Source organism: Pollicipes pollicipes, unplaced genomic scaffold, assembly GCF_011947565.3.
Source record: "Pollicipes pollicipes isolate AB1234 unplaced genomic scaffold, Ppol_2.1 Scaffold_7261;HRSCAF=8764_pilon_pilon_pilon, whole genome shotgun sequence".
NCBI classification, from domain to species: Eukaryota; Metazoa; Arthropoda; class Thecostraca; order Pollicipedomorpha; family Pollicipedidae; genus Pollicipes; species Pollicipes pollicipes.
In genome coordinates, this window is record NW_023597054.1 from 15,831,983 (window position 1) to 15,849,137 (window position 17,155).

Consider the following 17,155-nt stretch of genomic DNA (forward strand, 5'->3'; position numbering starts at 1 on the left):
ATGTATATTATTTGCGTACGTACATGTATATATATATATATATATATATATATATATATATATATATATATATATATATATATATATATGTATATATATAAGACGAGAAGCAACAGACTGATAATTGGATTCGGATTTCGGAAACATCCGAACAGAATGAAAAAGTGTAACATGTAAATGTGTCATCAGCCGAGATGGGTTTGCATTCGCCAAGTCTGCCCTACCGAAATGGCTCATTGCTTGCAAACGTGTGGTTTATTGCAAGCTATAGCATTGCTGAAGGCGGGCTGAGGACACAAATTAACACAACTAAAAATAGCTTCACTCTGAGAACTGTGAGCCATGTACGGAAATAGCATAGATGTCGAGTGTAGCGTCCTTTTGAAGGGCTGGCGTGGACGCAAAGTACGACGCTTGTAGTGAGTAAAAAAAATATTGGGCTTAGATTTAATCGTTACAGTTATCCGCGACCACATTCTAGAATTACACACCGTCGTTTTGTATCTTAGCTAGTCTAGGCCATTACTTTTCCTTTCCCGTACCATTAGGTCAATGATTGTGTGACATTCAGCGATTTAATATGCCATAATGCAAGACCATTCGGTGCAGCTTTTCTTTCCTTGGCATGACCTGGTGGCTGCACGCCAGCCTCCCCCATTTCAGACCGCTGGGTTTCTCGGAACACGATGCTGCTGTTGTCAGGGCAGAGGACTCCGCTGAACCGCATGACGCATCCCTAGCCAGTGCTTCACTTCCAGCTAACAGACGAGACCAACTGAGACGCGCCCTCCCAAAGCCAAACGGCGCTGACGCACGCGACGCGGCCGTTAGCTACCGGGGAGGAGTTTCGCCAGCCACCAGACGCGATTCGTTACGTCTCACTGTGCATTCGGTGGAGTCTCATCTGAGAGGTTCGAGATGGAACACTTGCCCTTCTCCTCCACATTGCCCACCTTCATGTTGGAGACGCGACTTTCGTCTGGAAGGGAGCACACTGGCTTTGGTCGGAGTCATTTCCATTGTAATCACAGGTTTTCTCCCACACAGCACCCGTCTGCGCTTGATTCGCCTCTGGGCTGCGTTCGTCGCGCTGGTCGGACCCGCGGCGATGTTTGCTGCATGGACATCGTCCATTCATTGTTTTGCTGTCCTCCCAATCGCGCTAGTCAGAGAATCTACAAACACTATGTGGTTACCGCATTTTCAGTAACCCATGGCCGGCCTCCTGGAGCATGGGCCTGATAATGAAAGCCGGCTGGTGGTGCCCGCGCCCGTACGAAGGCGTGCGGTACGCGTAACACGCGCCGGTGCGCCGGCGGCGCTGCTGCCGGCGTTGTGCGTGTCCTCGTCAAAAAGAACACGAAGTGCTCGAATTTTAGTCTTGTTCTGCGCGTCTGCACCATGCCCCTGACAACCTCAAAGCGTACGTTGCCAGGCGACCAGCGATGTTGGGCCGCAGGCACATTTGGCATATGAGTGGTGCGTGCCGCCACGGGCCTGTTGTCTTGGGATTGACCGCTGGCTGCGACGAACTCTGGCGGCGCGCCTGACGCAGGTGACTGACCCCTGCCGCTGGCAGCCCTCAGTCATCAGGAGACCGTCCGGGCGCCCGGCGTTCGGTGCAGGTGTGACGCAGGTGTTCGCTGGCGGCGCGGGACGCTTGACTCGAGCGTGCCAATGAAATTGATGGGCCGTGTACGGGCATGTGGCAGCTGTGCTGATAGGAGGGGGGGGGGGGGGGCAAATTTGATCGGTGCTTTGTGTTCATAAGACACTTTGTTATTTGGATATGGGGCTAATTTCAGCCCTGTCTTGTCCAGAAATAAGAGATAAAGACTAAGGAAGTTGGCTTTCTTTTCGAAGAGCCTGCTATTGAAAAGAAATCCGAGATGTGGGGGCGTGCGAAACACAATCACCGACTTACACCCGCAAACAGCTAAAACTGCTTTTGTCGTTAACTGGAGCGAAGCTGAACACATCAGCCTAATGATACACATGTTCTAGCATATAGCATGCCGTACTGTATTCGCCATGGCCTGCACACGAGGGATGACCACAACGTGTATGGAGGGTCAAGCCATTGTCGTTTACCCGTGGAGACCATCGTATATAATGAGCCAAAACACCTTGCTTTTGGAGGATATCGTTACGCCCGCCATCGTCCATCACCGCGTGCCTGTGGCGTATCCATGGTAACGGTCCGTCACGCTGGTCGCTGGTAACGGTCCGCGCTGCGACAGCGCGCCGTGTTTACGCTGCGCACCGGAAGTCTGTGATAAGTCGGCCGAAGTGCCGTGCCTGCCGTGTTCGGTCCAACAGGCGACAGCCTGCACTGTGCCGACGGTTCGTGCTCTGCTGACAGTCGGTGCCGTGCTGTGCTCCGCTGACAGTTGGTGCCGTGCTGTGTTCCGCTGACAGCCAGTGCAGTGCCGACGGTTGGTGCTCCGCTGACAGTCGGTGCCGTGCTGTGCCCTACTGACGGTCGGTACAGTGCCGACAGTTGGTGCTCCGCTCACAGTCGGTGCCGTGCTGTGCTGTGCTGACAGTCGGTACAGTGCCGACGATTGGTGCTCCGCTCGCAGTCGGTGCCGGCTGTGCTCCGCTTCGGTGCCGTGCTGTGCTCTGTTGACAGTGCAGTGCCTACGGCGGGTCCTCCGCTGACGGTCGGTACCGCGTTGTGTTCCGCTGACAGTCGTAGTCGTGTTGTGCTCTGCTGACAGTCCGTGCCTTGCTGACGCTCGGCGCGCTGCCCACAGCTGGCACTGTGTGCTGACGCTCCTGGTCCCCCCGGCAGGGTGCGCAGCTGGAGTCTGGAGGCGCGGGGATGCGCGGCCGACGAGGAGGCGGCTTCGGCCGTGCGCGCCGACGAGCTGGAGATGGTGACGCCGCTGCGGCACGCCCTGTCGGAGCCGTCGCTGGTCACGTCGGCGTCGACGGCGTCGATGCCGATCTGCCGCATCTGCCACATGCCGTCCGAGGAACGGGCGGAGCTGATCTCCCCCTGTCGCTGCGCCGGCACCATGCAGTACATACACACCGCCTGTCTCATGGTGGGTGCAGTTGGTCCACGTGTCGCTCGGGTCGCGCTTGGCTGGTGTTTTGAAACAGCAAGCGGGGCTCGCGCCGCCGCTGGGGCGTTCGGTTTGCGGCAGCACGCTGCTCTCGCGCCGGGACGTCGACGTATTCTCACTGTCGATCGCTCTCCAGCTTGAAACAATGGGGTTGGGGTGATGTGCACGCGTGACACAGGGTTAAGCACGGCTTATCGGCGGGCAGACCTATTCTGGTCCAGAAAATAGGGCATGCTTTCTGGTGATGGATCTAAGACTAGTACGTTGCCCACCTGTTCCATTTTTGTAGAAGTGCTATCGCTCGAAATAGGACTAGTACGCTGCCCATTCGTTCAGCTTGTACGGAAGCGATATCGCTAGAAATTAAAAAAAAAAACGATATGTATACGGCAGGCATCTCCCTGGCAGCGCCCAGCGTCAGTCCGTCGCTGCCCCACATGCCAGATAACCGAGACATGTTTTGCACTGGTTTGCATTGCCGACCGCGGCCGTCCTGGGAGCGGACGATGACGCCAGGCTCTGCCGACAGCACTGGATCGAGGTGTCCAGTCGGCGGGCCAAGCGACCACCTTGCTGCGAGCTGTGCCAGTACCAGTACCAGCGGCATAAGCGGTTCCGCGTCGGCCGCTGGCTCGTGCCGGCCGTCTCCACCCGGGACAAGCTGCTGCACGCGCTCTTCGTGATCACTGCCATCGTCATGGTGACCTGCGCCGTCATCACCATCTTCTGCTTCAAACAGGCACGTGAGACGCTGATGGCATGTGATGTTAATGCCACCTGATCAGAGCTGTCAGAGATACACTGCATCGTTTGTCGGGCTCCAAAAGGGTGAAGAGTGGTTCTCCTCGCACGGCAGATGTGTCTGTGACAATGTCCCGCGATGGATAGGCTGACAGACACGTTTGCACTTGGTCTTGGCACGGCGTCAGCTTCTGCACTCGTCTGGGCAGTCCCTGAACATGCAGGTCACGGCCTGTTCGTGGCAGAGTGCCCACCTGGTTAGGATTCCCCTCGGCTCCACCCGTCTGGGCAGTCCCTGAACATGCAGGTCACGACCTGTTCGTGGCAAAGTGCTCACCTGGTTAGGATTCTCCTCGGCTCCACCCGTCTGGGCAGTCCCTGAACATGCAGGTCACGACCTGTTCGTGGCAGAGTGCTCACCTGGTTAGGATTCTCCTCGGCTCCACCCGTCTGGGCAGTCCCTGAACATACAGGTCACGACCTGTTCGTGGTAGAGTGCTCACCTGGTTAGGACCCCCTCGGCTCCGTCCGATGCCACTTGTGAGAGGAGATCCCTGCGGCGTTCTGAAGCGGAACGAATGCGCTCCGTGTTCGACGTCGTCATCCGATGTCGGATGACATAGCATCAGATTGACGCCCCGTTATTGGACGGAAAACGAGATTTGATGTATGTGGTTACTTCAAAGGCAGTTTACACGCGAACGAGGGCATTGGCTCTGATGAGAGGAGGGCGGGGCGACGGATAAAGGAGTGAGGCAGTGTTAAAGCCAGCGCCAGTTGTGGGGTGCGTCCTGTGTGCTGCGGGCTCATATATGATTTACGTACATACATTTCTATTACTATGTATATGTATACATCTTTCTATGTATTAATATATAAGTATATTATGCAGTGTGTGCGAAAGCGTTCTATTCTATCCGTCTCCATCGGTTCTATCTGTTTGATATATATATATATATATATATATATATATCTGCATATATTTGCAGATACACAGCCATATGTTAGTTGTCTGTCCGGAACATGCGCAAAAAATTTATATTAACGGCATGTCTGTGTATATATATATATGTATATATATATATATATATATGGAGAGATAGATAGAAATATATATATATATATATATATATATATATACATACATGCCGTAGAGATAAACTGTCCGCGCATATTCCGGACAGACATTTAACATATGGCTGTCTATCTGCAAAAACATGAAAAAATATGTATAACCGATAGAACCGATGGAGATACATAGAACAGAACACTTTCGCACACATTGAATGGGGCCTTCACACATCTTTCAATCAATACCCCGGATGGTCAGGCGCCTGACATTACTATTGAGAGTACTAACTGGCGGTCTCAAGGACGTAAACAGCGCGGCTAGGTTGCTAGTGAAATAAACTGACTGCATGACGTACCCACCTTTTGTGCGCTATCATTGGCTGATAACGAAGCTTCCTCGGGCCTTCTGTCGATTGATGTGGAAATGCTGGGTGAAGCTTTTCCTTCGTTAAGAAAAGAGGATTATTGAAGGCAGCTGGGGGCTCCTGCATGGTAGAGCTCATCCTTGCACTGAGCAGAGCAGAACTGGCTATCGCTGAGCTGTGCTATTTATGCCTGCAGATATACTATCCTGTAACTTAAGACTCGAAATGAAAGGTCAAGGTTTTGAAATATCATTGCATGTGATGCGATAGCCTTTACCACCGTGCTGCCTGTGTTCATGCGTGTACCATGTATGTGTTACATGGAGCTTCCCGCACTCCAGAATGAGGTGGTGCCTCTTTTAACGAGTGGGTCTTGCTTGACAGGATTCGGGAAAGCGGCGGCTGGCGTACGACGAAGCGGAACTCACGTCTAACGAGACAGTCACCTTGGTCTGCGGCATCTTGTTCTTCGCGTCGTTCTTTGTCGGCATGTACTGCGAGATAAAGGCGAAATATTCCATTTATCAGCTCGTAACCCGGGTGTTCTATCTGAACCAGCAGTGGTTTATTGAGGAGTACGACCGCTCGAAGGACGACAAGTTCCGGTGTTCTCCGACAGGTGGCTCCCCGGTATGAGGTGTGTTTGTGTGCGATGAGCCCGTCTATGCGCTGACCGTCGTGGAGGCGTGCCGACTGGCAGTACTTCATTCGAGCACGTTGATGCATTTGGTGCGCTTGTGTGGTGCAGACACACATGCTTCGAGTCGGATAAGAGACCGTTAGTTGCGATGGTTAACACGCGGGTAAACATTGGTGCGCGATACATGCGACCGGCCTATGTCATTGTAAAGCTGCTTGCTCGTAAACTTGTGCAAAATATTAACATGCGACATGTATCGGCTGGGCACGCTTGAGGCTGTCGGTCATTGTTGTATGTGACAGATGGAAACACCTATTCGTCAGGTGCACAGTGGTGCTTTTCGCTGCCATTAGGCATGGTGCATTGCCATGTTGAGCCATGCTGCCATTTTTGAGCAGCTCGCTGGTCTGTCTGTTGAGTCCGAAGTGTACGTGCAGCACTCCTCTGATAATGCGTTGAGCACTGAAACGGTGCGTGGAAGCTAACAGCGTAATCGTTACCGTACAGCGTGGAACAGAGTATGTTGCACAAAGTACTAAAGCGCAGGCCTTCGTCATGCAGTTTGTGGTCAAATATCGTTTGCAAGCGTTTAATGCATTGCTGGGCTGTCTGGCCACGATATTTTGGCAAAGGCCTAAACATGGGGTGATTTCGACTCCGTCTGTGAGTCCACTATCGTGACGTTCATCTCTTGCAAATAATCGATGCCATGTCACGTTAGTATGGGGTCGTCACGTTTTTGCGTCATTTATGCCAGTTGTATCGACTGGCGTACATGATCGCAGCTGTGACATCGTCTTCGCGGTTGTTGTCGTGCACAGAGCATTTCATCATTCGATGCAACGTTCAACCATTAGAAGCATAAGATGCCCGTTGGAAAATTGGTTGATGTGTGCTGTTGCGTCTGTTCACTGCATCAATTGCGACGTATTTATCATGAGTATCATACTGTCTCATCTGTGATTTTGTGTCATAAGACAATAAACCCACCATACAATATAGTACATACGTCTGTACAGCGTGGATGCGACTGTAGACGACCGTGTTTCGCAGATCTTGTGCGGATGGATAACAGATAAGGATGGGGCTTCACCAGTATGTGACGCCTATGAGGTCGAGCACATGATCTGGACTCGGCTTATAATCTTCGATGCGGATGTGAGAGGACGACAGAATCACGCGAGAGGCCGGCCTCTGGCAATTTTTTTTTTTACAGCGCTTTGCCATTTCATCAACGGAAACGATTTAAAACTGTGCTCTCATCCTAAGCGGTGACGTCGGATCGACCGAGAAATTTGAACGGATTGAACTGGGATAAAAGTTATTTCACCCCGGTTTACCAAGTTCTTCAATCAAATGCTACATTTTCCTAGAGTTGGCAACCGCCCATCCCCACCATCTATTTCCACCGTGGCCACCAAGCTCCGAGGCAGTCTAGATAAAGATAACACAAATGGAGGTACGTCCCCACTTAAAAGGGCACATGATCCCAATGCCCCCTCCCCTTCCCGTCCCACCTCTCGGATCCAAACTTCATGCCAGCAAAATTGGTAAGATCTGGCGGTTGGCTACATTAATTCACATGGATGTGGAAAAATTTAGCTCAGAAAATTGAAGTTGGAACAAAATTCGCCACAAACGTAACGCGAATAGGCTCTCAATTACGTCGTCTCATCAGCTGTTTACTAACCACCACCCATCCTTATCCAATTTCGAGAAGAGAAATGAATTACGAATACCTTGAGCTTGCCTGCTGTGTGAACTTCTGCCGCGGCCGCGGTTGTAGATGGGAGGTGGGTCGGTTGCTGCAGTTTCAGGTCGCGCAGTTCAGTTCAAGCATCTGCGCGTAAAACTGTTATAGAGGTAAGAGGTTCTCGTTCCATTTAGATACACCATATTGTTGGCAGCAATCTGAACCGTGACGTGTCGTGCTGATGTTTTTATCCCGTAGCAGTGTCTCATTGTATAATTTTGACACTAGTGCTGAATTAAGTGTGTTCGATGGTGACAGGACTTGCACGTTGTTATCAGTTTGCAACAAGCTCTAGGGGTTAAGTTATGTAGTTATGTGCTTGGGACATAAGCTACCCAAATTGTGACTGCAAAATTGAGTCCCTGTATTAACTTTGTGTCAAAAACAAGCGGGTTTTTAGGTAAATAGGTGGATAGGCATCAGGCTGCTATTCTCAGCAGTGAATTTTTCTCTCAGGTTCACTGGGCCAACCCCACATCATGATTGAGTGCATTATATGAGCATTCCAATGCTCTGATCTATCCTGTGCATTTGACCACGTACAGTGCATGAAGCATCTGAAAAATGCTTAGACATTTGCTACTCTGTGTTTACCTTTATAAAGAATACAGGGTAATCTGTGCTAGTGTGACCTTCAGTGTGTCTTCATCTGGCTCACTTCAGCCAGAACATGCTGTCCTGTTACTTAAGTTGGCCTGTTTTGTTCTGGCAGTTGATAGGTAGCTGCCCTTACTTTGTGAGATTAAAAAGGGGTGTGGGTGTCATCATGGTCTGGCTTCTTGACATTGGTGTGCATAATTGTGGTGCAAGGCTGGAATGCACAGAAAGATGCAGTCTTATGCATGGAATGCACATAAATATGCAGTCTTATTCATGGAATTCACACAAAATATCTGAAAGTTTGTATTACAGAAGCATGAAATGTGAGTTTGATTATTATGTATAATTAGCACTTGCATTTTTACCATCAAACACCAGCAAGCCCAAAACTCCAATCATAATTATCATCACATTTTTACCACATCTTGTATATAGTATGTGTGCAAGGGGCATGAGAGGCAGGTCTTTAAAAGTTCGCAAACCAGGATTGGTCTTCATAAATTTGTTTACCATGTAACCTCCAAGGTTGCAGAAGCTATGAGGGCAAGGAGAACTGAACCTTCCAATTTTCCCTAAATTTAGCATTGACCCTATGGGCATTGATGGAAAATAACCAAAAATGGATGCCCCCAGAACTTGGAAGGGCTTCCATTACCTGCATTAACACTACATACACTATATAGCTACATTCTTTTCCACCCATTTTGTGGAGCTTCAACTATTCACTCATCCAGCTCACCCATACCACTAAACAGTGGATGTTACAACAGTTGGAAAAAACATTCTACTCATTTTGTCATTAGTGCTGGCCTGGAACACATATTTTTTGTCATGTATATTAATCCTGGGCATTTCAGAATAACCAGCCTCAGAAACTCTCACTTCACGTTTGATAGGGACTGAGCACTAAAAGATCGGTGTTTAGGGCTCTGCTACTGCTCGGCTTAGGCCGATCACGCGGGCGCAGCACCGGCGGCCCGCCAGTGGCGGCGCAGGCTGGGTCCACAGACCTGCTGCCATGCAGTCTGGGCGCTGCTGGTGCTGACAGGCCGCGCCAGCCCAGCCCGGTCTACCACGGCCTGAGCGCCAGTGCGGCCGCCGCAGCCAGGCGCGCCGTGTCCGCTCCGATACAGCGGCTGATGCCACTGTTGAGTCACAGCTCTCCTCAAGCGCGAGCTGACTGGTCTGCACTGAGGGATTACTGAAGGCATTACTTGATCAAGGCTGCATTTTTTATCGTAGGCAAATGACCACAGCACACATCCGTGGTGTTGGATGTGTGCAGCAACATGCTAAAAATCTTGCAACGCCTTCCCTACATACTGCAAGGGAAATGTACATCGGTGGATCTGTGGAGCGTCCCGACATCTCGCCACTGGGTGGCATACCCCACGTAAAGTCGTTCTATATCAGATCTAACTCCCTCACCGTGCGTCGTCGCCCGCTCACCGCGCGTGTCGGCCCGCTGCGCAGGAGCATGGCGTCCTCGCCGGACAAGGACCGTGAGAAGAAGCTGAAGTCGCTGCTCTCCGACCTGGGACGCGCCACCATGCGCGGCGTGCGCAAGTGCCCCCAGTGCGGCACTCTCAACGGCACGCGCGGCAACTCGTGCAAGAACAAGTCATGCAACGTCAAGTTCCGCGAGAAGTCGACCGAGGTCAAATCCAAGTCGGCCTCCAAGCTGAGCACGGGCTCCTCACAACAGGTATGTGGGGGAGAAGTGGTGTTGACTCTGCTCCTGTATGGAACCATCTGCTGGTACATGTCGGCGCTTCCCGCCGACCGCGACGAATGACATTTGTTGGCTGTTGAGATGCAGCCAGGTTAATGGGTATCTTTGGTTTCCCTGTGTGCCAGTACATGTCAAGGCGGTAGCTCGCTCAATTTGATTACCGTCTGACCGATTACTGTAATGTTGATGATGCCTTTGCGTACCGCAGATGCTGTTCTCGGTGCGTGTGCGCGAGTCGGGCCCGGAGATGCGCGGCTTCGTCCAGCTGCCGGACCCCGTGCAGAGCCTGGGCGGCGACACCGAGTCGCCATGCTGCCACGTCGCCTCCTGTCAGAAGGTGTGGCCACTGGGCGGGTGTTGGACGGACCGAGACGCGGCCGATGTCGGGGGCTGCGCTGAGCTGGGCCCAGACCGACGGGCATGGGTAGGAGGCCTCCATAATGTGCACTCACAAGTGTCAGCGGGTACTTACATGTTCATCTGCTATTCCTGGGTATTGACCAACCGGAGTAGACCGCGTAGTTTCTTGGGATGTTGATTGTGTTCACAATGATTGGGTACAACATTTGAGGTTGGGGTAATGGTCCATATATATATATATATATATATATATATATATATATATATATATATATATATATATATATATATATATATAGATAGATAGATAGATAGATAGATAGATAGATAGATAGATAGATAGATAGATAGATAGATAGATAGATAGATAGATAGATAGATAGATAGATAGATAGATAGATAGATAGATAGATAGATAGATAGATAGATAGATAGATTGATAGATAGATAGATATGCGTGCGTGCGTGTGTCCAGCTACATCAACTACAAAATCACCTTGTTTTTCTGAGCATATTTGCGGCTTATCTTGATCAGTGCGCAACGAGTTTGCCAAACGTTTGTTTATTCATGTTACAGTTACGTTCGCGGCCACGGGATGGCAGCACTGAAGCATCTTGTCGTCACATCAATTCTGCCGCACAGAGCACCACCCAGGCAATACCGCTGATGCTCAAGTACTCGGTACTCAGCAACCGCGAGGACCTGGCCGGAGTGCGACATGTAGGTGCAGAGGTGGTCCAGGACCAGTCAATAGTGGGGTTGCTCACTCCGGAGGTTGTTTTACAAGACCGGACCGTGTGTTAGCTCGCGACTACTCATGTGCGGAATGCGCTGTTGGGGAGGGCAGAAGGGCGCCTCACGTACCCCTGCACACCTTGGTGAGGCTGCGATGTAAACAGTATGGCTGGCCCGGACCTTGGCTGTGGCTATGTGCTATACTGGATGCCGAGTCGCCCGTCTCTCCCCATAGCGTGCTTACGGCGTCAGTTCGTCGTCAAAGCTGCCCGTTTCCACCTGCCTCCCGTCCGCGCATGCGCTCTCGTCGGGAACCGACACCAGCGCCGCCTGCCGGCAGCACCTGTGGAACCTGGCGACCGAGACGAGCGGGCCTCTGGTGCAGCGGGTCTCGCGCTGCTACCTGGTGGTCAAGTGCAAGCCTACCCGTCAGTTCCCGCTCGGCTACCTGCACGCCTACTTCTCGCCCACCATCAGCGGCAAGTCGGCGGCCACCGAGACGGACCAGCGCTTTTTCTGCCCCTGCTCCACCTTCAGGGTGAGCTGAGGCGTGGGAAGCGTGGTCTCGTGGCTGGACTTTCCCAGCTGCTCTTGACTGGTGTAGGCTGTCTGGACTGCGGCGCTGCCGCAGTAACTGCGTTTGAGAGCTTTAAAGTGATGCTGTTCGAGGCTTTGTAGCGATGCCAAATGCTGACTTTTCGCGGTGTATGTGCGGCACATGTGATGATTGGTGTGAACTTCGTGTTTTTCATGGACTAGAACGGTAGCGCCTTATTTGTTACCATGTAGATTTTGACTCGTCAACGTCTCCTGATGGCAGGAATAAGGACTTCCGTTGTTTTACATGTGGCCGGACTGCTTTGTTTTCTATTGAAGCAATAATTACTGATATCGACCGAGGCAGTGGAGGATGCCGCTGGAAACGGTGATGACCGCGGCCCATGGCGTGAGCTGCCTGACCGAGGCGACCCGGCCGGCCCGGCCTCCGTTGCAGCACTCGTCCGGTCACAGCGAGTCGCGCCGCTGCATCCACGTGTACGCCTGCTTCTGCGCCTTTCTCAGCAGTGAGACGCTCCGCCACGAGTTCGAGTACTTCGTCAACCTGGACGAGCGGGCCCGTCTGAAGCACAGTGAGTGCCGGCCTTCAGCCGCCGGGCGGGGGTCTGACGGAACGTCGCCAGGGGCGTGCTGAAGGGGTACGGACTCAGCCGCTGCTAGCGGCGCTGAAGGGGTACGGATTCAGCCGCTGCCAGCGGCGTGCAGCTTGAGCTGTGCTGATTTTTTGGTTTACATTGGTGGAGTCAGAGCGCAGTACCGCTGCGTCCATTGCAAAAGGAAATATGAATGTTTGTATGTTGAGGGCGACTTCGGTCGTGGTATGCTAGATGTTAGACGTTGACGATCGCCTGGTCGTAGCAAAACGGTGCCAGCTTTGCGGTGGTAGTCTTTAATTCCGATTTAGCCGCTCCCGAGTGGAACTGTCTCACTGGTCTGCCGGTGGACCAGACAGTCTGGGCAGCCTGGCTGTCTCTCCCTCACTGGTCTGCCGGCGCACCTGACAATCTAGGCAGCCTGGCTGTCGTGGCTGACGCGCCGTCGGTAGTCACTCTCCTGCCAACCTGTAAGGTGTTGTATCTTTTGTTCGTCCGACTTTTGTCCATGGCGTCCGTCCGTGAGCCGTCTTGGTGGCCGCGCTCCCTCCAGACCGGCCCGTGCGGTGCTGAGTGTCATACCTGCTCGCGTCGGCAGACCCCTCAGTGGCCTCGCTCCCTCCCGACCGGCCCGTTGCGGTTGGGCCGTGCGGTGCCGAGTGTCACCCTCCCCCCCCCCCCCCCCTCCGCAGACTCCTCGGTGCCGCTGCTCAGCGATCTGGTGGATGCGACCGAGGCGACCGACTCGCTGCCCGTGTTGGACGTGAGCGCCGTGTCGGCCGCCGGCGACATGTGCGAGGTCGAGGTCGAGGTGCTCGAGGAGTCAGCCATACTGCAGGTGAGTGGCGCACGCGGAGATGGCGCGCCGCGGAGGCGACGGTAAGCCTGTTCGATTCGATCTTCGGCTGGTGGCGGGCATTCAGCGGCGCGGCAAGCCTTTCCTCACCACCAGCCGGGTGATGACCTTTTACGACCGTTACCATCGGGCCGATGGCCTAATGTCGGAGCGGCCAGATCGACCTGCGCCAGCCGCATTTCAGACGGCGCTTCTGTCCATGGTGAGCCGGCCCACCGGCGCCCCCCGGGCGTGGGGCGCCTCTAACCGGCGTCGGCCAGACCTCGGGACTGTGGAGGAAGCCGCCTCATCAGTCTACATACCGCTGAGATGGTGCACCGTCGCTCGGCTGGTCTTTCTCGCTCGGCTGTGATAAAATGATCGAGTCGGATGACTGGGATGTTAGAAATCGACTGGAGTAGGTCTATTTCGGATTTTTTAAAAACCTTCCTGCCAGACTAAGTCAGCAGGTACAGTACCTTTAAGTCGGCGGTTTTAGAAGCCTCTGGATCTAGTGTGCTAGCTTTTCTAGTGTGCTAACTTTTACCGATATTAACTACGTGGCCTCCTGATGTTGTCCAAATGGTGCGCCGATGTTGTGTTCTGGACCGTTTGGTGTTCTTGTAGCTGTCCTTACCAGACAACCTGATGTTCCTACAGTTCTGTTACCTTTTTATATCTTGGCACCCTGATTATTCCGTCTTCCCAGATGTCCCTCAACGTCATGATGGTTCTCTTCCCCCCTCCCCCCCCCCCCCCCCCCCCACCCATGGTTCCCTCCCGGTGTTGTATGGCTCGTTCGTCCCGTGACGTCTCGGTGGAGGAGATCTCCGACGTTCCATGCCGTGAAGTGCACCCTTAAACCGGACGCCGCGTCACGCGAGGGCCGGCTGCGCGGCCGGCGCCGGCACTGACGGCTATGCGCCGCTGACGCAGGCGGCCGGCCTGCACGGTCTGGAGTACAGCGACGAGCCGCTGCGGGTGGAGACGGGCGACGAGGGCGGCCTGACGCTGCAGCTGCACGGCCGGCCGACGGGCGAACTGCAGGCGAGCACGGCCCTGCTCACCCTGCAGCAGCACAGCCGGCGACCCGCCAAGCTGCCCCGGCTCAGTACGTACCCGCAAACGGACAGGACGCACGCACTGTGGCCTGCACAACGGTAGCGTTAAACCGTGTAAAACTGGTGCCGTAAAACGAAGTTCGTACGAAACGGGGACAAGCCGTTAAATCGCCCCCGTTCGTGAGGAACCAAAGCACAGTACAGAATAAAGCTGCTGCCCGCGATAACGTTGTATAATCAGTTACACCTTCTGGTGTATTGGGGTTCAATTGCTGTCAATAACGATTTCCAACTCACCATGGTGAAAAGTAGCAAAATGAGTGAAACCGAACCGATCGGCAGCTGTTCCCTGACACCCTCGGCCTGACAAACGCCTGGCCAGGCGTCTTCTCGTTGAATACGGCACCACACTTTTGCACAGAAGAAAGACGCGACCCACCGAGGACGGCCCCAGACATGTGATGAGAGTGACTGAGCTTGTATGAAAGGAGAGATGGTCAGCTCTGGTAAAGGCGAAATTGTTATCCGTTAAGACAAACACCTGGACGTCGTCGACATTGGCGTCCCACAGTTGCTGGATGAGACAGGCTACATTTGCCAAAGGAACGCTTGACGAAGGAACCGCGTTAGCCTGAGGAAAACGGCCGGATTGTGGTTCGGTAATCATTGCAAGCCAAACGCCCAATAATCCAGCGAAAGCAGGCAGCGCCTCCAAACTGGCCCACCTCAGTAGATGCTTAGGCGTGGTAGGCCGCACCAGATCAGAGCGTGGATGTAGATTGGATGCGGCCGACGTGGGGCGAGACCATTCAAACAGACTGAAGGTGACTCCTTGACGGAGCCGTACCGTGTTGGGTGTGGCCTGGCGCGTGAGCTGGCCCCGGCGCCACCGTGCGGAGACAGTAGCGGTGGCTGGTGGCGCCGCCTGACGCGCGCCCCTCCCCCGGCAGCGTCCGAGAGCGAGTCCTCCCTCACCACGGGCTTCTACGACTGGCTGGGCGGCGTGACGGAGCGCATCAACCAGACCATGCACTTCCAGTGCGACGGCCGACCCGATCCACTCGTCTTCCACGTGCCGCATGTGAGTGTCGCGGTGCGCGCGCGCGCGCCGACAACGAGTGGCGTTCGGGGCGGACGCGAGGCGGTATGCTGAGGCGCCGGCTCGGCCTCGTCAGCGCCGCCTGGTGACAGGGTGGGTTCGGTGGTGTGTGACGCGGCGCCGCCGTGACTTGCCTGCACTGCGGCGCGCTGGCGCGGCGCTCCCCCCCCCCCCCCCGCCCGCACTTCTGGGACAGGCGAGTGAACAGACTGGTGACTGCCAGGCACGTTGCTGAGCTGTAAGAAATGGTTACTGGGAGTATCGTGCACAGTATTGGATATGGTTCCTTAATTTTTTTTTATGTGCTACGGGTCGATGCAAAAACAGTGTTGTGCCTAATCTCCACTTGTTTACACAGTGAGCAGATATCGCACCACTTCTATATGCCCCCCCCCCCCCCCCCTCTCCAACTGCTCTGGGTGCGCTGACAATCCTTCTTACCCGCCCTTCTCAGACGTTCTTCGCCGCGCTGAAGGAGCGGATAGCGTTCGGCGTGAAGAAGCGACGCTTACCCAACGAAGTGACGTCGTTTGCGCGCACCGACACACCTCCGCTGGGCACCTTCACCAAGTACACGTGGCAGATTACCAACATCCTGCACGTCAAGTCCATCTTCGACGGGCCCACCGTACGTGGCAGCACACAGCCAGCTCGCTCTGTCATTTCGCTAAACACTGCACGGACTTGGATAGCCTCTGTCGATGCTACAGAGGCGAAGTGGTGATGTAAGGGTGTAGGGCGGTGCTCATCAATATGCTATGATGACTTTGTCGGCGGAGCGTAAAACTAGGCCAATTTATTCACAAACGCACTGAAGGACAGGTGTGGATCGCGGGAGTCCTGATGCGCTTACCGTGACCTCGCTGTAACCAATGACGATACATTGGGAAACCAGAAGTGTCCGTTGCACCCTTGCTTCGCCGCTGTCCTGCCGACCGGGCGCCGAAGCTGAGCGACTGTCCGCGTCTGCCCCAGATCATGCTGAACATCACGCGCAGCTTCCGGTTCTGCGCGGACACGGGCCGCTACAAGCGAGCACGTGGCCGTCCGAGGCGGAGACGGCGCCCCAGCCGCTGTCGCACGGTCCGCTCATCAAGCCGCAACAGTACAAAACCATCCTCAGGGTCGGTCAGTACCGCCCAGGGCCGCCGCAGCGGCCGGCCGCCGGGTGTTGTGTGCCGCCGCTGGTGGCACTGGTCGGTCTCGATGGGCTGGCGGTAATGGTGGCAAGCTACAGCTACCTGATGATTGTAGGGGCTAACCATTTACCGTGGCACGCCACACTGATGAGACGACCAGAAAAGGTGGTGGAGTGTGCTAGCGGTATAAAGGAACTGAACTACTTGGTAAGCTCTCTGCAGAAACATTTTGAGAAGGGTTCGCGTGTTTTGGTACCCAAGCGAATAATTTTCTGTATAGATTTACGCAGATTGTTGAGGAATAGTTGATTGTAGTGTCGACGGCACGCCCGGTTTGTGCCCTTGAAGTGTTTATTTACCGGCCGCCGTAGAGCTATGCACACGCTCAAAATCTCTTACCGGCATACTAGCAAACCCAGCTATTAAGTATAAGCCCAGCTCAGTGCACCTCTCGCCTGGCATGATGCCCAGCCCCCCGGCGCCGTTGGTGCAGACTGCAGATCTCGCTTGCTCGGTCCTCTCCTGACCGCCGACGCCCTGTCGTCCTGTGATTGGCAGGCTGCATCTCGGCGCAGGCAGCAGGAGCCCGACGCCGTTCGTCATCGAGTGGGTGCCGGGCGTGCTGCCGAAGTCCGCAGATCGGTGAGCTGCGCGTGCAATTTCAGTTCGTGCACCAGCGGAACGGTCAAGCTGGTGGACGCGCCGGAGCCGTCGCCCGTGAGCGGGGGCCGGCGCCATCGGACCGCTCTGGATGCTGACTGAGGTCCTCGAGACTCGGCAGTGGTCGCTGCGGGTTGGAGT

At 54.1% G+C, this 17,155-nt stretch overlaps 2 protein-coding genes across 2 annotated transcripts; both read left to right on the forward strand.

Annotated features, from left to right (window-relative positions):
• The first annotated feature begins 2,349 nt into the window (after positions 1-2,349).
• Positions 2,350-6,890, forward strand: LOC119113155 (E3 ubiquitin-protein ligase MARCHF1). The gene is made up of 4 exons (XM_037237507.1): positions 2,350-2,435; positions 2,795-3,050; positions 3,601-3,810; positions 5,633-6,890. The coding sequence occupies exons 2-4, from the start codon at positions 2,877-2,879 to the stop codon at positions 5,882-5,884; spliced, it is 636 nt and encodes a 211-aa protein (XP_037093402.1). The 5' UTR covers positions 2,350-2,435; positions 2,795-2,876; the 3' UTR covers positions 5,885-6,890.
• Positions 6,891-6,969: 79 nt separating this feature from the next.
• On the forward strand, positions 6,970-16,200 carry LOC119111098 (uncharacterized protein C2orf42-like). The gene is made up of 11 exons (XM_037234923.1): positions 6,970-6,983; positions 9,715-9,946; positions 10,182-10,310; positions 10,977-11,054; positions 11,410-11,607; positions 12,064-12,199; positions 12,913-13,058; positions 13,992-14,166; positions 15,067-15,197; positions 15,670-15,836; positions 16,191-16,200. Exons 1-11 carry the CDS (start codon positions 6,970-6,972, stop codon positions 16,198-16,200), a joined length of 1,416 nt encoding a protein of 471 aa, XP_037090818.1.
• The last annotated feature ends 955 nt before the right edge of the window (positions 16,201-17,155 follow it).